This window comes from Zootoca vivipara, chromosome 5, assembly GCF_965207765.1.
Source record: "Zootoca vivipara chromosome 5, rZooViv2.hap1.1, whole genome shotgun sequence".
Classification (NCBI taxonomy): Eukaryota; Metazoa; Chordata; class Lepidosauria; order Squamata; family Lacertidae; genus Zootoca; species Zootoca vivipara.
Window position 1 is genome coordinate 24,197,365 of NC_142588.1, and position 24,592 is coordinate 24,221,956.

General features: G+C 40.4%; 1 protein-coding gene across 3 annotated transcripts in view; it reads left to right on the plus strand.

Moving 5' to 3' along the window:
* The window catches only part of ARID5B (AT-rich interaction domain 5B), a 178,428-nt gene that overhangs the window by 125,234 nt on the left and 28,602 nt on the right, over positions 1-24,592 (plus strand). For all 3 annotated transcript variants that reach the window (XM_088670228.1, XM_035137659.3, XM_035137660.3), the window contains 3 exons: positions 6,848-7,052; positions 10,376-10,428; positions 18,751-18,848. In XM_088670228.1, coding sequence (XP_088526354.1) covers positions 6,848-7,052; positions 10,376-10,428; positions 18,751-18,848 — 356 coding nt within the window. The remainder of the gene's footprint in view (positions 1-6,847; positions 7,053-10,375; positions 10,429-18,750; positions 18,849-24,592) is intronic.

The window sequence follows — 24,592 nt, forward strand, 5'->3', positions numbered from 1 at the left end:
GCGATTGATTTATTAGCATTGCCTCCTTGATATTTCACTGATATTGACACAATGGGATGGCACAAACAAAGCTCTAAAGGTAAAATCATTAGGGTTTTGTCATTAATTTTTGCATTGCTCAGTCTTTGGTGTTTTGTGGCATGGCTAGTACTTAAATTGTTTGTAATACGATGAGCTGGTATCACATTATACAGAGGTGTTGTTTAAAAAACTGGTTTTTGATGTTTGATGGCTTTGCAACCTCCATAAAACGTTATGGGACTTTCTCAGGTTTCCATGGTTGTGGAGTGCATAAAAGCTCAAAGATCCTGCTATGCAGATGCCCTACTTTAGTTGAATTTTGCAAACTTTTTACCTGCCATATTCAATTTGCCCTTCATGAACTATGGCCATAAACAATTCAACATCCTGTAAGTGGAGTATCTTCTGCATGTGAAACATAGCTGCCAAGTTTTCCCTTTTCTCGTGAGGAAGCCTATTCAGCATAAGGGAAAATCCCTTTAAAAAAGGGATAACTTGGCAGCTATGATGTGAAACAGTGTGCCAGAGGACCATTGAAAACAACCACAAAACTAATATTGTTCTTATGATATGTGACCTGTGCCCCACCCTCTATTAACAAGAAGAGATACCTGCTTTCACATAGCTCTCTTCATCTTTCCTGGAAGGCCTTTCACAATGTGCCACCCACCACTGAGCATGAAATTGGTTACGTCTTGGAGCTGGTTCTTATTGGTGGAAGTCTCATGATTGTAGAACCTCCCTTTCCTCTATGTAGACTGCCTAGCTAACATTTTGTTGTTCTTTCAGGAGGCTTATGGAACAATGTGAGAAACATTGTAATTGACTGGTTTGATTGTGGTTTTCTTACACTTTGTTTTATTCTTATTTTATTGTTGTTTTAAATGTAGTACAGTATTTTGTAACCTTCTTTGAGTTCACCTAGTAACAAAGAGTTAGGACAGAAACCACATGAATGAATGAATTGCATCATTCATTAGCCTGCTTAAGATTTTTGAACTTGGGCTGATGGCGTCCTTGAATGAACCATGAAGATATATTCGGTTCTGGACCAGTAATGCTGTCATTCTTGGACACATGGCTATGTATGCATGGCTTAGGCATAACACTGAGAGGGGTGATGCTGTAATTCCACAGCGAAGGAGCACTTTGAGCCCCACTCTTCCATGCAGAGAGCCTGTGGTGTTAACTGGGCTCTCCATAGCAGTGTACAGAGCCCCTCCCAATGCCAACATGAATATCCCCTGTGCCTTTCCTCCCCCTGCTGCAAAAGATGCTCCTGTCCACAGCATTGGCTGACAATACTGAATTGTCAGTTTTGAGCATGTTACAGGAGCCCAGCAGATGAAATGGGAAGCAAATGACAGCAAAGACTTAAAAAGCCATCGCATGTGGTCCTTGCTGAATTATGGCTATGCATCCTGCATATTCCCTGCTCAGATTCTAAATGTCATATTTAAAGCTGTCATGGAGCAAAACACACACACACACACACACACACACACACAAACAAACAAACAACCCATGAAGCTATTAGGACACCAGTTCCATTCAGTTTGTTTACCTTCATCTGTGAGCGAATAATTGTGTGAACTTTATTCCCTAGCATACAAAGGCGTTTGGTTTCAATAGGTCTGAATAAATTTAAGCTGGGGCAGCCTATTAAGTACTATAACTAAATTACAGAGCTGTCTTTTATTCTCCTGCAGCTCAAGTGTAGCGCTTGGGGATCGCAGCCTCTCGTAAGACAAATTTGTTGCACTTACTGATGAGCTTTCCTCTTCCCATGATGTCCTTGGGTTATGCCTTCAGGAATACAATATGGAATAGATTGAGTTAGGGAGAAATCATTTGTGGAAGAGTGAAAGTTCCTGTTTTTATCTCCAAGGGAGAAACTAGATAACTTGTTCGCCACAAAGGGCTATGAGGGAAAGGGGAGTGTGAAGGCTGTAGGTAATTTACATATTTAATTGTATGGAATTTATTTTACGTATTTTTATCAGGTGATTTGTCAGGTTCCAATTTAGCAGGTGGTTCTCAACATTTAAGGATGGAAGTAAACATTAATATTTCATGATTCTGACAGGCGCATGACTCAAGTTTCAAGAGCATGTTGCCACTGTTTTTACAAATGTCTTTATTCTGAAATTATTCTCCAGAGATGCAGGATAATTGAGCCACGCTCCACAAGGGGGCAGTCGACCTTGTGCACAGCTCACAGTTAATGCATTCTGCAAAAGAGCTGCAAAGGACTCAGGCAAAGTTTGGGCAGACTTGTAAAGAGTTTTATTGCAGAGAGTCATTTATTCAGTCCTATACATGAAGTCAGGTCAATGCTTACCTAGCCAAGTTATTGGTTATTCTGGCTGGCCTCTGCCAGTCTCTTTACTAACCCTGGGACCTGAGATTGTGCCAGGGGTTGCATGAATGCAAGGCAGATGCTGTGCCAGTGAGCTATGCCCTCTCACAACGAGCTATGCCATGGCAAAGGTCTTTCTATGGTCCCCAACCATTTCCCCTTGGAAGTGATTACTGTTGGTTTCAGTGGGACATCCCAGTAAAAATGTGCTTACGGTTCCAGCCTTAAATTTCCTAAGCACCCTTGCCAGCCACCCTTCTAAATATCTATGGAGCATATAGTGGGGCATATAGATCTCTACTGCAAACATAAAGGTTACACGCACACTCAGCGAACACCATATGTAGTGAAAGATATTAAAGAGGAGATTGAGATCTGGCAGCTACCAGCAAGATACACTGAGCCGAGTGCTGTATAGAAAATGTGGCCAAGAGGAGGCCGTCTTTAATTTCCATGGTCTGTGCCTTGGTCCAGCGCTTTGTGCCTTCCAGCTACAACACAACCCAAATAGCCCAAACCATGCAAATCCCTACTGACATGATTTCAAGAAGACCGAATAAGAACTCTGGGAGACACGCTGATCATTGATGATGTAAACTTTGGATATGTGCAAAACATTTACTAGCATAATCTAAGCCAGAACCAATCTGTTATGTACTGAGCTGAATCCTAGAACAATAGGATTCAGAATCAGCGGGAGCTACCCAATCCAACTCCAGGTGGAAGTGAATCCGCAACCTGATTGGCCTGCTGGAGCAGCCAATCAGGCGGCTGGCAGAAGTGAATCTGCTACCTGATTGGCCTGTAGGAGCAGCCAATCAGGCTGCAGGCAGAAGTCAATCCACAATATAATTGGCCCACAGGTGTAGCCCTGAAGTAGCCAATCACGCAAGGCCCATTGTGTAAATAATGTATATAAGCAGATGGTTTGGGGAAAAGAGCCATTCGTCTTCTCTTCTCCTCCTTGATGACTATGAGCTGAATAAAGAGCATGAAATTCACTCTTGACTCCGAGTATATTTCACAATCTCTTTCCCGGCTCCCCAAAATCAACATTATTCATTGGCCACAGTGGCAATTTCCTATTGTATTTCCCACAGTGGTGAGTTTCTGCAAATGAGGCTTGCCCCTGGAAATACAATAAGAGTCATTTGTCATTTTGTTAAGGAATGGTCACATCCCAAAATATGCAGCCTGAGTCGATGCATGCTTACTTAGGAGGAAGTCCAGCAAAAGTAAATGGAATTGACTGCCAAGTAATTCATGTAAAATGGGTGCACTGTAGGAGTCTGTTAGCTATTTGATGTCCTTGGACATATTGACATCACTGCTATTAAGGAATGAACATGATATTTTCATATATTTTGTTTCAGTTATTACCTCATTTGTCATACAGAACACGTTGCCTTGACATTAATTTTCTTTCATTTAGTTATTTCCCACCTTGATTTACTGGGTATATTTAAGCTGTCCATGTATATTGATGCTTTTATTGACCTGTATGAAAAATAAGACTGGACATAGATGGAGAGAGTTGTACTTTAGGTTTCCTGATCAAGGGACCCAAATTTTTTGTGTTGTTTTCTGGAGATGGAGCAGTATGTAAACCTTAGTTGCAAAATCTGTATTATTATTTTTTGGTCTACAATTAAAAACATATGTGATGGAATATGAATTTCAAATGAGAAATACTTTAACTTTCCAGTTAACGAAATTGGAAAACCCCGCTCTGCATGCCAGAAAGACAGTGTGTGTTGTGTGGAGGAGAGTTATTTGATAAGAGATTAGAATGTGTTTTGTGTTTCATGGGTTACCTCCCTGTTGTTGCTTTTAAAATGCCTTTCCCCACAAAACTAGCACATGTAAAATGCTTTTCCTAATATTGGGCCATCTAAAAAGAGTAATAAGGATATTTTTTTTAAAATACATGAAAGAGAGAGTGTTTAATTACAGCTTTGCACTTCAATCCAACGTGTGTATCAAATTATATCGCACTGGTTTCAGTTGTACTGACCCCATGTAAACAGGTTTGGGCTGGGATGCTAAAGATGGGAGACATATTTACAAATCCTCACTTTAAAATAAAGGATCGTGACGGCAGCAGACCTCCCTTTTTCAAATGGGAATAACAGTGACCTTCTTCACAGCTTTAATAAGCTCCAAACAGATCGATAAGCCGCTCGCTAGAGTTACCAGTTTGAAATCTCATGTTAGAGCTTCGCAGTTCTCAGGTTTTGGTCAGAGCTTAAACTGGGCTGGGGAGAAAGACTCCCAGTTTGTGTGAATATACATGCATACGCATGCCCCGAGATTAAATCATTTACTTACAACAAAATCATTTACTTGCAACAAACTATCTGACAACAATTATATAAACCAATCCTTGAATATATTTTTCAGTGAGGCTACAGTAATTGGGTCCCTCCTGAACTGATGTATGCCCCCCAAAAGAATCTCTCAGTTTCAAAGGCCTTTTGTAGTATCTGCACATACAATTATTATTATTTTTTTAAAAAAGTTATTTTCCATAATCATGAGGACTAGAAATTTCCTCTTAAAATAAATCTAAATACATTCTTTTTGCCTTGTCCGTCATGAATGCAGTCATGCAGATTTTCTGTTTCCTTTACACTCTGACCTTAATTAATATACCCTGCTCCCTGTCCAATTTTAACAAGGGCAGTTCATGCCTCACCCCAAGACATTGAAACTGAATACTTTGTTTATGGAAACACTGCTCCAGTTCTGAGCATATGAGGGAAGTTTTCCTGCTACGTTATGTAGTCATCAAAGGTCTCTTTTACATAGCAACAATTTTAAAAAGTACATCCAAAATAGATCATGCAACTCTATCTTCTCTAACAAGAGGGTTTTATTACATGCAATCACCCCAAATGGTTGAATTACAAAACCATTACAAAGCAGCATGGCTAGCTAATAAATTTATTTAAAAAAAATTTGATATCAGCAATGCATAATGGAGGGTTGACATTCAGTTGGTTTGATTTTATGGAAGGTTTGTATACAAAACAAAAAACAAAAACCAGAATTGTGTCACTTGTCTCCCAAATAAATAAGTAAATAAACCTTCGCAGAATTGACGTTCTATTTTATTTCCTTTGCTTGGTAGCCCAGTAAACCTAAATCAAGTCGGGCAAAGAGTGTTCGCCACCGGACATATTGTCACAAATATTCCAAACAGAGTGGCTGGGTTGTTTGGGGGCAGTGTTGGAAACTGAGGTATGAAAGCTAGGAGCTAAACAGCACCTTAAACCTAGGTTATGGGCCCAACAACAGAATGTCTAGGCGCACTTTTATTATAACAAGAATATAAAGCTGAAAATGAATGAGCTGCAGCCAAAATCTTACGAGAGCGAAACACTACGTTTCCGTTAGGCCAGCTGAGAGGCAGAACCTATCCGCTTGCCTGATGCTGCAGCTATCTCTCGGAAGTTAATCTGAAATCTTAGGCGCAGTACTGTGCCCTGAATTCAAAAAATCCTAACGTTAGTGAAATTCCCTGTCGTAAAATGCGCCCTGTCTGTTCAGTGACATTGTGTCCTTGGTCACGCAAACACATGCATCCCACCCAAACATCTTTCTTAAGATCTTGAGCTGAGTCGTGACACGTGCTAACATAGGAGCCAACTCCTAGGGGCCAAGATCCCTTCAGCCCCCCTAAAAAAAAACATTTGAGAGGGTCAGCCCCCCTCCCCCAAGTTGATAGGCATTGCCATTTAAATGGAGTGTGTGTGCCGAGTCTTGTGATCAAGTACTGTATGTGGGGTGGGGCTTACCAGCACTCCCCCCAATATTTTATTTGCACACTATTATTAAGGGGAGGGAACTAGCAATAGAGCACAGACTCCACCCTGGGTGAAAATCGAGGGTTTGTAATATTTACTACAAAATATAAAAGTGGTTAATAACCACTATACATGTGGCAGAGAGACAGACACCACCTTGTCTGTCTGGACTTGACAGATCACTTGAACAATTCTATGGAAGACAGGTGGACGAAATGACTGTATAAGGGAGGAGTGAGCAGCGCTAGGGATCTGGCAGGCTGCAGGGGAGGCCTAGATACAACAGGGCAGACTCAAAAAAGCAAATGGCATGGGGTTGGGCCAGGAAACCACAGAGCAGTAACTTACAGGAGAGAAGACATGGCTTCATGTTCTCTTTAGGTTCCTGATTTGTCCAAAGAATTAAACAAACACAGAGTGAAGGCAATAATGAGAGGCAAAGGAAGTAGGGAAATCGAGATGAAACAGTTTGGAAATATTGTACCTAAAACACAGAGAAAGAGCTTTAATGTTGTTGTTGTTTTTTTAAAAAAGATGCAGCTTGGCCTTCTGAGAAAGAGAGGGTGTGATGGTGCAGAAGGGGGGTCATCTCTTAAATGGGAATGAAAGCCGGAGCAGGCAGTTTTCAAGATCTAATCTGGCATCTCCTCTTTTCTTCCAGGTAAAATGTGAGGCTAAATTGCCTTTGCACAAAACCAAAAATAACAACAGCAACTGTAAAAAGGGCTCAAGCGAGGATAAATCAAAGGTTTCTGTAGGTGAAGAATGCAGAGCGGATGAACAGGCATTCCTTGTGGCACTTTATAAATATATGAAAGAAAGAAAAACACCAATTGAACGAATACCCTACCTTGGTTTTAAGCAGAGTAAGTAGAATTTTCATTGCATTTTTGGTTTGACATTTTAGAACAGTTTGGCTTCTGGGGTTGATTGGCTTGATATGGTGGGACAACTTTGTGGACAGATATGGCCCACTTTACCTCTCTCTTTGCCTCTTCTTTTGCATTGTACATTTACTATAAAACTAATTGTCAGGATCCAGAGCTTTATAGGCATTGAGATTCCCCCCCCCCCGCTCTTTGAGCAGAAACCCCACCACCAATGCCATAAAGCAAACTACTTTTAAAAGTCTTCTCGGTTTTCAAAGTGGTTTGCCGTGTGGATTTGGGAGGTGTGGGGGAGAGGATGCTATTTGAGAAACAGTATCCCAAAGCTCCCATAGGCAAAGCGAGTGGATCTTTGTATGTCAGCCAGTAAAAACCTTAAAAATGAAAACACATACGTACATACATGCACACTGGGGCCTTTGAAACAAGAGTTGTTGTCATTGTGTTTATATCCACCAATACATTTTCCATCCGCTATCTTGCAGTTTCTCTTCGTTTTGGGCAACTGCTGCTGGGAATTTATAGTTTTAAAATACACTGCTTGCGATCAGAACCTGGCATGTTTAAAAAGGTTCCTGCTTTCCCTCTCCTTTTGATAAATACTGCAGCTAATGTCTTCCCTTGAATTAATAATACGACATACTTTTATTGTACCCAGATGTTCCTTCCGGGGGGGGGGAGTCCCCCAGATATAAAAGGAAGGCATCTAAAGGTGGCCAGAAAGTAGGTGAAGGAGGTCACAGAGTATAAAAATAGACAGGATCTGTTTAAAGACATCATAGCACAATGCTAAGGCTTGCTTTGGAAAGAGCACTTTTGAGTCACTGCTTATAAAAGCAACAATTGATAGAGAACATGCAACTGTAATTAAATTTTGCATAAACATTCTATAGCATGGAAGAATGAACATCGCAAACGATGAAAGGTGTGCTTTAAATTGCCTATAAGGTACCTAAATTATTATAAAGGGAGGAATGCCTTACATGGAAATATGACTTTCTCAAACCTACCTTCCCAGATTAAATGTGTATGTTATTTTGATGAAGAATGTCAAACCTCTATGTTTTACATAACAATTTACATACCTAATAGCAATTGACACTGATTGCAACAGACCTCTAGCAGTCATTATAAACTTATATAACTCCAAAATGATTACAATGTTTGCCTGAAAAACCGGCTGCTTGAAATAGAAGTAAAATTAATGTACTATGAACAGCTTTCTTGCATTATGCATTTGATTCCGATTAAATCAAGGCCTGAGCAAAGCTCTTGATAGCTCTGGTAGAGTGCAAGGTTCAGTGAAGCTTTTTATTTAGAACATTTTGAGATGTAGTGTGTGTGTGTGTGTGTGTGTGTGTGTGTGTGTGTGTGTGTGTTTAATGTTAATTCCCCCCCCTCCTTATTTGTCACTAACAAACAGGCACATTTTTAAAAGCAGGTATCTATTGGATCTCAATTTCCCAGGGTTGCCATGAGATCATTCTGCAACATGTACCAGCTGAGATAAACTGGTGTGTTTTGATATTCAGCAATGTGCCTCATGTTTCCTCAGAGCAAGATTACTCAGGAGTAACTGAGCTGCTCATATAATGGCCCAGGAGTACTTGCTGTGTTTGTCTACCTTGACATGTGTAAACACATGAGTAGGAAGAACCAGTTTAAATAATATAATTCCTCTGTTGCTGGATGAGTACAGTGAATGTTCTTTGCTGTGCTGCGTGGTTCGATAATGAGCACTACTCCCTGGGGAACACCCATAATTTATGTAATATTTTGGAGGCAATTCATACAGCGCCATTATGAAAAGCTCTTTGATGGGGTAAAGGGAGCAAATAAAAAAATAAAAAATGCAAGCAAACCTATTTTACTGCATTCTGTAGTTCTCTCATTACAGAGGATTCTAAAAGTGTTTGGCCCCTTTTCCCCTTTAAAGGAAACCTTTATTAAATGAGACAATTTGATTAAAGTGCAGATATACAGACAATTTAAAAATAAGTCATGGTCATATAGGGAGGTATAATCACATCAAAATATATTTATTTATTTATCTCTCTAGCTAAGCTCTTTGACATGAGTTCAATAGCCAACAAATGGCATCCACTTCCTATGGAATGATGGAATTTGCACCCATCCTTAGCTCAAACGTTAAAGCTATTCATTTTTGCCAGCTCTGTAGTTGGACCAAGCTTTAGTTAGACATTCTGGAATGTCCACAAGCATCGGCATTTTGGATGCTTGAGGGTTGTTTGTGCCAGTGCAAACCAAAATTCTGCAAACCATCCCATGTAATGATGTCGGTCAAATTTGATCCATTAGAGACTTAGTTCAGCATCAAGCAACAGCAGGGATGGTTGTGCACAGAGACAGCTGTGCATTTTATGCAGGTTGCAAAATAGGGACGATAGCAGGAAACAGGCAAAGCACCTCTGATGGCAGATGGTATGTACAAGACACACACCACCAGTGGAAGTTCCTCATAGGGCTTCCCCTACTTCCAGGAGTTTCATAGACGAGTGCAGGGGCAGCATGACTCTGCAAGGAACACACCTGGCTATTGGGGAGCGGTAACACTTTGGGGAGATCCGCGCAAGACAGTGCGTGATCTGTGAGATGTGCACCAAGACGATTAGACTCAGAGAAAACTGGGGTGCAGTTGCATGGGAGATATGCTCTGGGTGCATCTTGATATTTCTCACCCTGCGGGCCACATGCATGACGAAATGAGCTGCTCCACTTGTAGAAGCTTGTTTCCTCATGCGGAAGAGGATCTCTGGATCCCAGCCAAGGTCTCTTATCTGAGTGGCAGTAAATACTTGTTTAATCAAGGACTGCTTTGTGTGTGCACTCCAGTTTACTGCTACATTAACTAAATGGCATTTTAAAAAATAATACTCTTTCTAATAACTATGTTAGTTTTATATAGGAACATATAATGCAAAGCTTATTTCGTGTGTTTTGTTTTTATGCTGTTTGTTTTATAACCTGGAAGTGAATTTAAGCTCAGTAAAAAAAATTATTTTATATCTGTAACTGTATCTCAGAGAAATGTTTTCCCTTGTGATTTTAAGAAAGGAATGGTATATGTGCAAAGCCAATGTTTACTCTTTGAATTATGTAAATGTCATTTGCAGATTGTTTGTGTTTCTCCCCCTCCCCCCCCAAAAAAAACCTTTTTGTGTGCGTAGATGTGATTGTTATCTTCTTGCTTCACTGTAAAAGAAAAACTGTTTGATTTGCATTTCTTTGAAAAAAGTTGGTTAATGCAATGCTTATCTAAATACTTATTGTCCCTCTAACAGTTAACCTTTGGACTATGTTTCAAGCTGCTCAAAAACTGGGAGGATATGAAACAGTAAGTGTTTAAGTAACTTAAATGGAAAAAAATGTGTAATGTAGCTTTTCCCTGTTTTGGGTGGTGTTTCTTTTTCTCAAACACACACACACACACACACACACTGGGGTTATTGGGTCCTTTTTTTAGAAAAAGCCCCAATTAGTTCCAGGTTTGGCAAAACTGTAAACTTGTCGAAGAAGAAGAAAAAAACACTTCTTGAGTGGAAAACATGTGTAACTCTTCCCTGTCAAGGAAATTGGTTGGGTCTGTAATTTTTTCCCATGTTGAGAAAGGGCTATTCTTGTACAACAAGCCAAGATTGCATAAAATGAAATTTCACTTGGCATAGTCCCTGACATCTGTTCATGTTGGAATATGGGAAATGTATTAAATGCTTTCAAAAGTAATCAGCGTTGTCCATTAAGGAATGGCTTGGTGCAGTATCTTTCTTTACTGTGAATAGTAAAAGATCTTTATTAGACAAGGGTCAGTGCCACATAAACAGGAAGTTATCCAAAGTATAAAGGCAGGGGGGGGGAGAGAAGCGGAATACTCTGACACTTTTTATCAACTAACCATATCTGACATGGGCACTTTATTTTTAGCTCACAGGGAAATTTGATGGTTGCGGATTTTACAGCATGTATTCCAAACCAATAAAACGTTGGAGCAACAAACTGCGATTAAGATCTTGAAATGAGAAGAAAGAGCTGCTTTAATATGGCATATAAAGATGGCATCTGCAATAAAGCCCATTTGACATAATACTATCGTCATTGGGACTATTTCCCCAGCCCATAATGCTCAGATTAGGTTGTGCATTTCCTGCCACAGTTGAATGCAAAAAAACATATTTAAATAGCTAGCTAGATATATTTATTTGTTTTGCTTTGTTCACTGAGTATAAATCTGGGCTGCATCTATTCCATAATGAAGTAACAGAGAACACAAAAGCTGAAATTAATTTAAGCTGAAATGTAATCACTCTGGAATTTGTCCCATAGAACAAAGCCTGTTGTGTCATTTCAATGCCTGTGCAGTTAGCTAACATATCTGTGGTTGTGAAATAGTAATCACATACAGGTACTGATAGCTTTAGTTGACTTTCTTTGGTCTGCATTTGAGTGCCTGATTCTGTGCTTGTTTACTTGGGAGTTAACCCAACTCTAATTTATTTAAATTTATTCACTACATTGGGTACACCAAATAGCTGTTGTTCTCTGGCCAATGTACAGAAAACATCAAAAACTAAATATACTAAAATAATAATAATAAAATTAAAGCAGAACTTATTATTTAAGCACTAAGGAAGGCTAAAAAAAATCTTGCCAAGAAGTTGATAATACAAGCATTAAAAGTATTTTTTGAGTTTTGCTTTGAATTAAGGATGTCTAGGATTCCAATATGCTAACCTTTGGAAAGTTCCACTTCTGTTACAGTTTTTGGTGTTCAAAGGCTTTATTCATGCAGGAACTATTTACAGAAGAGATGAGAGAGAATAGAAGACATGTTTTCTCAACAAGTTGGGAGAGAGAGAAATGGTTCAGCTTTTAGGAGTGGAGTTAACTTAGACAGAGAGCTACAAACAAGTGCTGGCTAGATTGCTAGAGAAGCAGTGCTCTCTTGTGGTTTAAAGTAACATGCATTAGCTGGAAGCTCATGAGTAAGAAATTTTATTTGCTTTTCTCCAGCACTTCTGGGCAAATGCTATTAGAAAGTGAAATTAGGCAAGTTTATTAAGTTGGAGCCATCAAGTTAATGACACATCTTAAATCTTGGCCCTTACATTGTTCCAGATGTTATATTCAAATAAGTGTGCAGTTTACACACACAAAACAGCAGCAAAGTAAGATAAAATATGGAGTAATGACAAAGAGAAGTCAAGATAGCCTTTAAAGTTTAAAGTTATTTGTAACAATCTGGCCATTTGGGGTGCCATCTTATGTAATGTGTTCAATGCAACTTTCTCCGTGCTAAGTGATGATAGGATTTCTGCCTTAGTCTATTAAAACGGCTAAAAAATATTTGTATAAACCCTCTTCCCAGATGTTGCCTAACTTGTTAACTTCCATCATGCTTATCCAATGTAAGACTATACTTTACTCCTTAAATGCCACATTCATTGTATTTTTCACATCATGTTACAACCTTTGAGCCATTCTTCTTTCCAGTAGAGTGAAACTTACAAATTGAGATTTCATAATGTGCAGGAGTTAGCAGCTCTGATTTAAGCTTTCATCACTTTGACCAAACTAAGCTTAAGGGGATGTCTGCCCAGCCAGCATGCAGTTCGTGTTCTGCTGCAACTAAAGCAGGAACACGAGAAACCTTCCCTGATCTGAGCAGGAATGATGAGGCAGAGGATACGGATGCTGGTACTAGCACCACCGCTGCATGTACACAGATTGAACAAGATTCTGATGCCCATATTTCCCCTTCTGTTTTGCGGCACTCCGACTGTCAGCAACAGCTTTTTAGTGGGGCAGAAGGGGTTCCTAGTTTGAAAGGGTGCCTCTGAAGACCTAGTGCATGTGCAGCCCATTAGTTTCCAGTATAACTCAGATTACAAGTGTTGGATACACTTCAACATGCACCTGATAGAGATCCAAGTGGCAGATTTGCATTGGTACTCATATACTCCTAATTCACACCTCACATTTGTTTGTTTGTTTGATGCATACTCTTTTCTGTTTGTTATTTAGGTGTAAGGGTCAAAAAATCTTTTGGTGTTGTTGCTTTTACTGAGGCCTTCTGTATGTTAGAAAATTATTGTGGAGTTCTGAATTCAGAACAACATATGCTGGCATGAGCTGCATAAGAATTCTAGTTGAATTTAGATAGTGTTATCCTTTTGGGAATTATAGTTGTGCATGATAACCTAATGTGTGAAACTGTGATTGCCAAATATCTATAGATGACAGTGGTCCATGATGTCTGATTTATTGCCTCAGGCAATTGTCCAGCTGTGGGAGTCAAGATGGGGCTTGATAAGTCCAGCTCAGGTTGGCTATTGCCAACTAAAGATTGGTTATCTCTTAACTTGAACATGTGAGCTCATTTTCCAATGAATGGATGTGTCACAGGTCGGAGACAGATGTAAGATACAAACAATAGAGAAAAACGGTTTCTCCTGATGACTCAGAATAAATGCCTTATTTCCTTCAGAGTTAACATGAAATCAGTGTTTTGGAAGTAATACTGTCACACTGGAGGCATTTCTCCCCCAAACCCTTTACACTAGATTCAGAAATAGGCTCCTGGGCATCATTCATCATTTTAAATCAAATGATATCTATACTGACACTATTTCCAACAATATTCTGATTGCCCCCGAGATTCGTTTTTGAATTTGCATTGGCCGTGGAGGTGTTCTCTGTTTCAGAAACCACCCCATTGCACAATCTTAATTGCATACTGTTAGCTCCTGTCTGCTTTTTGACTCAACAGATGCTTGCTCTTCAGTGGGGTATCAGGCTACACCTGCAGTTCGTCAGATTTACTTGTACAGAGTTTTGAGGTGCAGTGTGTACATAAGAATTGCCCTAGTTGATCAAGCCAGGTGTCCATAATGCATCTGGTCATGGAGAATCCATTTAGCTATGGATGTCTTGGAGATGCTCTTATATGGCTACAGCTTTCACTGTCTTGATTAGGCCTGTCGTTATGGTGTCACCCGATAAGTTTCAGTGAAAGTGTGTTCATTGAAATATTCCCCTACTGTCCAAATGTTTGACTGATCAGAGCTGATCCAGTTAATAGCAAGTTTAAACTGAGAGAGAGATTTTAATGTAGCTGGAATTGGATGGTAGCGTGTCCATCCCACACCCAAATGGAGGTGAGAGGACGCCAAACAGCTCAGTGGTGGCTGACTGTGCTCAGTTGGCATGGAACGCTGATTTGCTTTGGGGAGTGGCGTGGAATGAATCATAGGACTGTAGAGTTGGAAGGGACTAGGCAGGTCATCTAGTCCAAACCCCTGAAATGCCTAAGGTGGGGCTTAAACCCACAACCCTGGGATCAAAAGTCTCAGGCTCCACCATCTGAGCTATGAATGGAATGGCTGGATCCCTGAAGAGTAAAACTACAGACTGCAGTATTTTGTTGCAGGGCCCCACTTATACCATCAAACTAGCTCTCTTTCAGAGCTGCCATTTAAAACCATCCATATAAGTTTCTTCTTAAAGATGAAAGTAGTGGAGCCTCCCTTGCAGAGCAGGGTAGCTCTAATGGGCTATAATGTTTAATTAGATCCATCCCAATAAATCTGAGAAAATGCAGAGGTAATAATAATAATAATAATAACCCAAAGACATAGACTCAGGTGATTCTTTAACACAGTAAATTCCCACCTGTTTCAAACTTGCCCGGATTGCTCTAAATTTCCGGAGGAAATTTAAATCACAGTATAGTAGGCTTTGAACCCATTCTATTCTGTCATATTCCTTTTTCTGTGGAGAGACTGACAGCTCTAAGCAAGTCTCAGCTGTTAGGATTAAGAGCTACTTCCTCAGAACAAATGTTTAAATAACAAATAGTAAGAGCTGTTCAGCAGTGGAACAGACACCCACAAGAGGTGGTGGACTCTCCTTCCTTGGAGGTTTTTTAAAGCAGAGGTTGGATGGCCATCTGCCATGGATGCTTTGTTGAGATTCCTGCATAGCAGGGGGTTGGACTAGATGACCCTTGGGGTCCCTTCCATCGCTACAGATACCATGTGCAAATATTGTTGCACCTTTAAGCAGAAACAGAGGGACAAACATGAATTAGAACAGATTGTATTGAATCAAATATCAAAAATGAACATTACGGGTGGTGTTCTCTTTATAGTCTTTTAAGACCAGGATCCCAGAAGGCACACTTTAATGACTTAAATTTAACCATGAGAAGAACATTGCTCACCTAGATCAGGCATGGCCAAACTTGGCCCTCCAGATGTTTTGGGACTACAACTCCCATCATCCCTAGCTAACAGGACCAGTGGTCAGGGATGGTGGGAATTGTAGTCCCAAAACACCGGGAGGGCCAGGTTTGGCCACGCCTGACCTAGGTAAAGTTCACTGTTCTGTGGTGATCGTTGCAGTGGAAACAGGGAAACATTGCAATAACATTGCAATGAATGGGTTACTGTCTGTATTGCCGTGTTTCTCCGAAAATAAGCCATACCCCGAAAATAAGCCATACTGATAGGCAGTTTAACCTTGTAGGTTAAATTGTACCATACTTAATAATAAAAAATAAGACATCCCCTGAAAATAAGCCACCGTGTGTTTTTTGTGGGGGTTTTTTGAGGAAAAATAAATATAAGGCGGTGTCTTATTTTTGGAGAAACACGGTAATATGGGAAGACCGAATATGAGCTTGGCATTTCCAGGATCTTGCAGCTTCGAGCAAAGATTGCACTGAAGAAGCCTTTTACGATAGAAGGAAAATGACATTTTTATCTAGCAGTAAGTTGTCCAAACTTTAAACAACAGTTGGAAGCATACTGCATTTTCCAGTATGAAAGTGAAATTTGTATAGAACAGCTGAGCACAACTTGTGGCCCATCAAACCAAATGGAGCTTGTCAAGTATTAGTAGCTTGGCCTGCCAGGTGTTTGAGACAGTCCATGTTTTTGCGATTCCAGACAAGCGGCAAAGCAGTAAGCTCACTGAGCCCCTGGTGTGATGCTCTACTAAAGGCATCCCCAAACTGCGGCCCTCCAGATGTTTTGGCCTACAACTCCCATGATCCCTAGCTAACAGGACCAGTGGTTGGGGAATATGGGAATTGTAGTCCAAAACATCTGGAGGGCCAAAGTTTGGGCATGCCTGCTCTACTTGGCTAGTGGGCTGAATTTGACTTACAGAGTTGCACTGTGTTAGTTTGGAGTGGAATACAGAATAGTCGGACAGCAGCAGGGGGCAGCAGTAGGGATCCTGACGGTATGTCTGCTCTCCATATCGCACTAGCACAAAGGAAAAATGGGGGGGAAGACTTTGATAAAAGGATGCTAACAGAAGGAAAGTCTAGTGTCGATTTGTGAGCGATCATGCCCTAAATATAATGGTGGCAGGGATTTCTGAACTTTCCAGAAAAAAAGTTTGCTTTGTTCGTATCCTTTAAGAAGATTATGACATCAGGCTTTAGGCCTTATTTTTTAAAAATTTAAATAAGGCACGGTGTCGAGACTTCCAGGAACTGGGTCTTTCATCACCACGTCAGCATAACTTAGCATAATCACTATGGTGAATAAGTGGTGCTGGCCTATTGATTTCAGAGCAGGCATGACTGCCAAGAGAAACTGAATCTGAATTAGTAAAAAGAGAGAGAAGTGTTCTATTAAACATTTCCACACCTTAAACTGTAACGCTAACAGATGGGGGAGAGGAGCATCCATTCTGTTAAAAGTGTGCATTTACATTCGGGTTACAGTATTCGCTTTTAACTGAATAAGTGCAGTGAGACCAACCAAACAACCGTTTTTTCACCTTGGTCTTCAAAACTAGTCACACTTTGCATAGAATCCAAGACGGGTTGATACTGACTTCCTTGTCACTTTATTTCTCTGAGCCATAGTGGGCTTGAATGAACACTCTTGTACCTACTGCAAGAGCAATTTCAACCTCCAGGGATAATCAAAACACAATGTTCTTGTTCCATGCCTGCGTCTTGACTAATTTGCCCTGTTGCGCCACTCTGCCCACTTCTGTCTGTGGTGTGTGCATAAATGGGTCTGTAGATCAGCCATCTTATGTACACCTCCCCATATGGGAGTCCTGGATTGCAGTTGTGCCCCATGCACTCTAGATCTGGTGGGATATTGTGTGCCAGGAGCACTTGTTTCTTTGCGCACAACATCCCCACAGCCTGTGGAAGGAGGATCGTTGGATCCGGGTGTGCCTAGATGCCATTTCTACAGTCATGCAGTTGCTCCTTTAAGTTGAAAAAAACACACCCCCAAACAGCTTTGCAGATAAGTTGTAACTGAATATTTAATTTCCCCACAGTTTTATCAAGGTTTTAGGTTATTTCATACTACTGATGAACAAATAGGCATTTTTGATTTAATCGGAAGCTAGAAGTAGGCGGTGGTTATGTCTAATGAGAACAAAACAAAGATAAGCTTCAAGGATGTTTCTCTGAAATTATAACATTACCAAATAACATGTCTTTTGCTTTTGAAGCTGGGTTTCTGAAAAGGAAGCGTTTTATCTTTATGCAGAGCAGGAAAAGCATCATTTACCCTATAATATTTAACTGCTCTACTCATCTGCTCTTTTTAAGATTAAAATTACAGGCCCCCAGATTGCAAGTTTTGATATTTGTTTTCTTTTGATTGCTGCCTTTGGCTCCTTAGTGAACTTCAGCAGCAGCACTGTGGGCAACTGTAAAGAATTCTGTGGGACTCTGTATTAAGCACCACAGCATTCCACAAAAACGACAAAATTCACTCAGAATTTATTTTTAAAAAATATTTTCTAAGCAATTTCCCACAACATGCCCCCACTTTTTAAATTGCATGCAGAAAAAGGTTGACTATTACTTTGCCTCTCAGGATCCTGTTTTTCTTCCTGTTAAGACTATAGAAAATAATGAAGTGGAATTCAGAACAATTATTTTGCCAGGTCTTGTATCTATTATTCTTTTGGCCCCATTTTTCTGTGCAACATTCCTGCCCCCCTCAAAAGAAATATAGCTTGCAAGCTAATACTTTATAAGATGTTTATTTTCTTCCATTTAGCCAAATAACTCAGATATTAACATTGGATAGTGTTTAGATTTCATTACCATTTGAACTATATATTTTACTGACGCAGACGGATGAAAATAAACAGCTTGTAACATATAGAGTTACAGGCTGTGAGTCTATGTGGATTTAGGGGAGCCTGTGATGGATTATGGGTTTGCAATGGATTCATTTTCACTAACTCAGTTAAAATAACTATGTAATCATTATTTGTGCTTAGTTTGAGATTCATTTTCATAATTTACCAAGGGATTTGTCTGCATACATTTTGATGCTTAATGGCCCTCAATTGATTGAAGTTTCTTTTCAAGAAATCGTACACAGAAAATAGCAAAATTGCTTGATAATGAGACAGCAGTAAAACCCTATTGTACAAAAAAAAAAGGTTTATGGGAAGCAAATGTGAAAAATCTCTCTCTCTCTCTTTTGCTTTTAAAAGAGCCATAGATACATATTCAATCCGTTCTGCAGGGGATTTAACAGTGCTTGTAGTACATGGCGTTCTAAATGTCTCACATATACATTTGTTGCTGTGAATTCAAACGCTGCACACACACAAATACGGTATCTGTAAAGATGCAAGATTAAATTTTCCATTGCCACTTTTACAGATAACAGCCCGCCGACAATGGAAACATATTTATGATGAATTAGGTGGTAACCCTGGGAGCACAAGTGCAGCCACGTGTACTCGTAGACATTATGAAAGGTAAGATAACAAATATGAAATGCTTGTTTAATAAAGGAGAAAAATTAATTTGGAGGGCCTTCAAAGCCTTTTGTAAAGAAATGGGGGCAGAGAGGGGGGGGGGGAGAGGCAAGAAGGCCTCTTACAAAAGGCACAGTAAATATTCCATCACCAGTTTAGCCCTGTAATATGCTGTAATTTAAACCAGTGTGTGTCTCCGATTGCAAAGCAAATAAATCGGGGATCTGATTCCTTTCTTCTTCGTACCTTGTTTTTACCAAAGCTTCTATAATATAGAAGCTGTAACTGATGAGCAAAACAGATGATAGTTTGATGATGGACAAAACGATCGTATCTTAACTGCTTTGGCTGGTCTTTGTTTTGTTTTGTTTTTGCCTTTTAAAAACCAACTCTGCAGATAAAGCAATGTATGGCTGTCTTCAGATTAGTGGGATGTTCCCATTATAAGTCACGGGGGGGGGGGGCATTCCTTCCATATTCCTTTAATGTTTTCTTCTCTCCTTTCTTCTTGCAGCTGACAACCATTTATCTTTCTAAAGTGCAGCAGAGTTGCTGTTTTATAAACATTGATTTTGTTCCCTTTCTGAGTTAATAATAGTTTCCAAAGGTTGGGTATCCAGCGTACATCGGATAACATGATACGGTTGTGATGCTTCCTTAAAAGAATTTTGAGAAACTACGGCCATTAATAAAATATGTGTGCTTTCAAGCTCTGAAATGAGCAATATGATCTCATGCTCCAGATCACTAACTAGTTTCCTGTAGGGGCCAAGAGAGTGTTTGTTTATCACCATCTTACAGCATTGCAATGCTTTTTTTGACATACGTTGAACATACATGCCTTTTTCTAAAGTGTTAACTGCTAGCCAGGCTGAAAAAAGTGAGGTGCCAGCCATATTCTGTATAGGACTACTGTTCACTTTAAATTCCAGAGTGGAAATCTGATTAGTCTTACAGGTAGGTAAGTAAATGTCTTCTAGCGTGGGAGCTTGGATGGAACCATACAAATTATGGACAATCCACATTAAGAGTTGGCTGTTCTCAGTTGATTCCACTGAATAATATGAGTCAAAGTAAACAGACTCTTTGGATCATAGCCAGGGAGCACAGTTTTAGCTTAGTTAAGTTTAGGCAAGTCCCATTAAATCCCATGGAAGTTAGCTGGTTCCTTGTCACCTTGATTTCCGTTGGATTTTGTCTCGCTAGGGAGGCAAAGAACATGGCTTGGGAGAAAAAGAACATAGTATGGTATCCAGCTAAGTCATACTCAAGAGTAGACCCATTGAAATCAATGGACTCGACTAATTTAAGTGCATTAATTAAAATTTGTCTATATCTCAATTGCAAACAAACCGCCTATAAAGGAGAGGCAGTGTTAGTGCCCACATGAAAGGTGACTGCCGTGAGGGACATTTGAGTGAAGTCTCCATTTCAGGATCAAGCGACATGTTATGTTAAGCACACTTTAAAAAAAAAAAAAAAAGCATGCTTCATTGGCCACCTAGTTTTCTAGAAAAAGCAGCTACGTAGAGAGCAACTTCAGAGGCAAATAGTAGCCAGGGAGTCGATGTCACCCTGATGTTTGGCCCTGTTCTGGATTGTGGCCTTGATTGCTTTTTCTGGAAGAATAAAAGTGGCCATGAAACACACTTAGTGGTTTTAATGCAATCTTTGTTCCTCATTGCAAATCAGTTGCTGGTGTAGCAGGCGGAGGAAGGGTTGATTGGTCCAAATACCCTCTCACACACACCCCAATAGATGATGAGTGGAGCATGAATTTCCCCTGATCATGCCAAGATGCTTTTGTGGGGCAAAGGATGTCTGGCCACACCTAGAATTCTTTCTCCCAAACTTTGGCGCTTCTACTCTTGTTATTCGTGCTTCTGTTCTCTTGCTGTGTGAGAACTGGGAACAAAGAAGTGGGCTTGTTGGTGCTTCTGCTTCTGTGAAAGCACATAGAACCATGTACATAGAAATGTAGAGAGCTTTCTCAGACAGGAATATTACAGGTGAACCTTTACAGGTGAACGTTGTCCGGTTTCTTGATGCCTCTTGGTTTCTGCTTTCCCCCTGCCCCCATCAACAGAAGTTTGCATTTCAGTGGTAGCAAAGTAAGCTGCAGTTTTCACACTTCAGTTAAGCAGCATAAGGCCTACTTTGTAGATGAGACCGAATTTAAAATGTAATAGGAAATTTGGAAAGAAATTTGGAAATTTGGAGGCCTTGCCTAGCAACATTAGATGACATTTTGCAAAACGTTTTGAATAAATTATTAGAAAGAAAGGCCATGGAATCCATTTGGAGAGCATCCTCTCTAGGTTGCAGAACTGTTCTTTTTTGATGAAAGCAGTTGTAAACAAGCAAAATTGGCAGAAGCCACATCCCAAGTTGACTGGCACCTAAAAACTGTATTAGCAGTTGACACAGTTTTCTGCAGGTTTAATTTATCCATTAGTAACAATTTGGACTAGATGGGAACAGTACTGTGGCTCAAGCATGCTTTGCACGTCCCACATCTCACATGTAATCCACACTGTTTTTAACAAATGGATAGAAGGATATCTCAGTTGGTAGAGCATGAGACCCTTATCCTCAGGGTTGTGGGTTCGAGCCCCATCTCAGCAAAAGATTCCTGCATCGCAGGGGGTTGGACTAGATGGTCCTCATGATCCCTTCCAACTCTACTATTCTGTGATCTCAGGTGTCAGGGCTAGGAAGGATCTCTGTCTGAGATGCTGAAGAGCTGCTACTAGTATAAAATGACAGTGACAGGGAAGATGGTCTGTGGGCTCCCCTTTCAAATATCAGTGTGTGCTCCCCCTTCCAAATAAGGAAGGGCCAAGCATTATTTCAGTGCATTATTGACATATTTGGTTTTTTTCATTGCAAGTGGCTCACTTCCACTACGGTAAACATTTTCATTTTTAAAACAAAGTGTTGTTGCCAGTGGGTTCACTAAGTGTTATTTTGGATATGCATTCTAAGCATCCTTTTGCTTTATTAATGAGTGCAATAATGCAAGCGCGGGTTGCTTTGAGACGAGAATCAATGGATTGTTTTTATTTAAAGCATAGCAGGAATCGTATAATGCCCATGAATGCATTATTGTCGCTGTAGGGCTGGCTGGTCTAAGCCTGCCTCTCTGATTGGTTTAAATCAAATCAGTCCAAGCACTTCATAAAAATGTCCTTGTCAGCCCAGTTTGGCTTGCAAACCTATTCATCTCTGTCAGTTTTTAATATTAGTACCAGCTCTTGGCAATAGTCCATTAGTACTGTACTTAATTGCTCATGTTACAGATGATTACCAATATAAAAAGCATTAATGTTTTCCCATTGTGGAGCTGTTGCTATGTACGTGACTCAACACATACAAAGTGTACAAGTTGTTATTATTTTTATCAGGAGGCTACAGTTCTTGTAGAATTACAGTGGCTTATCACATAAAGTAAAGACCGTATGGGCTGGCTTTAGTACCGCAACAACACAAACCTAGATTTCTGATTTGTACATTTCTATGTTAGGTCATCTGGGATTTAGAAATCATTGAAAATGGTCACTTTTCTCATAGAACAGTGTTCTTGGCAATGTGTTCTAAGGATATTGATATCAGATCAGATGCAGTTTTCACTCAGTGCCAGTGAAAGTGAGTCGGGGGTTTGTTTGTTTCCCCCCCCTGCGCAAAATACGCAATGGATGGTTTTAGTTTCCCTGAGTAAATAGACATGATGCTGTAAATGAGCAGGAAGTTGTGGTTTTTGTTAGGGAACACACACACACACACTTCATGATGTGTTTGTGACCTTACATTTCCTAAACAAAATGTAATTAAAAAGGAAACTGACTACACATCAAGGTTATATGTTCTTCTATGAATTGTCTGTTCAGGAAGGTCCACTCCTCACACCCATCACTGATTGTGTATTTCCTTCCAGATAAGTATATCTGAAAAGTTGTAACTCCACCTGACAGAGAGTATTGAGATTACTGCTACAGATGCCAAAGCCCAAGAATGGTTTAAGGAAAGAAAACACACACACACACACACACACACACACACACACACACACCCCCCTCTGCAACATAGGCACATCCACATATTAGATTCTCTTTCTTTTCCTAGGATTAAAATGTATGAAAGGTGAAACTCAAAACCCATTTGAGCCATTTTCCTGGCAGCAGACACGGAGTTATCTCCCATTGAGAACAAAAATGTAGTTTAGCCATGCACACTTCTTTCAACTTTGAAGAGTGACTGCTGGAAGAGATCAGGGCTGCAGCAAACGGGGTGGTTTAACCCTTTCTCCCTGCACTGTGGTCCCAATGAAAATCCTTCTCCCTAACCCCTAAAAGCTGCTCTTGGTGCAAATGATAGCTTCTTTCCTTCGCCAAATAGCAGCTATGGGGAGCGGAATTTTATCAGGTTAAAACCGCTCTCTTAATGCTCTGCAATCTCATTCTTGATCATACACAAAGTTGCTGTTTAACACTGAAAAAAGAAGCACGTAACACCAAACTACATGTTTAATGTAACTTGCAATTTGGGCCTTATGATAGCTATATTCTCACTTGAAGCTGCCTGCTCTGATCTTTATTTCCTGTCAGTTCCCCACCCACCCTTAAAGAGACAGGCACATCTTCTACAACAGGGATGTTCAATACGTCGATCGCGATCTACTGGTCGATCCCTGTGAGGCTTTGGTAGATCGAGGTCGAGATCCACCCTCTTTTATGTTGTCAGCCATTGGAAGGTTAGTGGCTGCCTCTGTTCCTTCCCCCAATAGTGTGCTTTTTCGCTCCCTAAAAAAAGCTCAACAACTTTAAGCTGAACCCGATCACTGCCAGATTTTAAATTTGAAAATAGATCGCAGCATCTCTTGAGTTGGCCATCCCTGTTCTAGAACATGGGTAGGCAAACTAAGGCCCAGGGCCCAGATCCGGCCCAATCGCATTCTAAATCTGGCCCGCAGACGGTCCGGGAATCAGCATGTTTTTACATGAGTAGAATGTGTCCTTTTATTTTAAATGCATCTCTGGGTTATTTGTGGGGCATAGGAATTCGTTCATGCCCCCCCCCAAAATATAGTCCGGGCCCCCACAAAGGGACAGTGGACCGGCCCCCTGCTGAAAAAGTTTGCTGACCCCTGCTCTACAACATCATTCTGTATAGGACATTGCAAACTTTGTGTCCCAGTGTCAAACTTTAGTCATAAAAATGTTGTGTTTTAAGACGTCTTAGTAATCAGGGTATCTTGGATTACAGTAGTACCTCGGGTTACGAACACGATCCGTTCCGGATCGCGGTTCGTAACCCGAAAAGGTCGCAAACCGAGCGCCATTTCTGCACATGCGCATGCGCGGGACGCGCGCATGCCGAAAACACTTCCGGGTTTGCGGAGTTCGTAACCTGAACTGTTCGCAACCCGAGCGGGTCGTAAACTGAGGTACGACTGTACTTGAATTCCAAATGTATGCTTTCTGTCTGTTACTGACCATTTTTTATATTTAGTGACAGCAGTGTCGAAATTGTTAGGATACTTCCCAGCATAACTGAAACCTGCTACGCATATACTCCATAATGTGGTGACATCTATTGTACAAAACCCATGGTAGAATAGCCAGCATTTGAGCAGGGAGTAAATCACACACAAGTGATAGGTTGCACATTTGAACTTGCTGAAGTGTGAAATCACAACAATCCACGCATGCAACAGAACCAGAGGGCTGTTAGATCTTTCCCTTCAT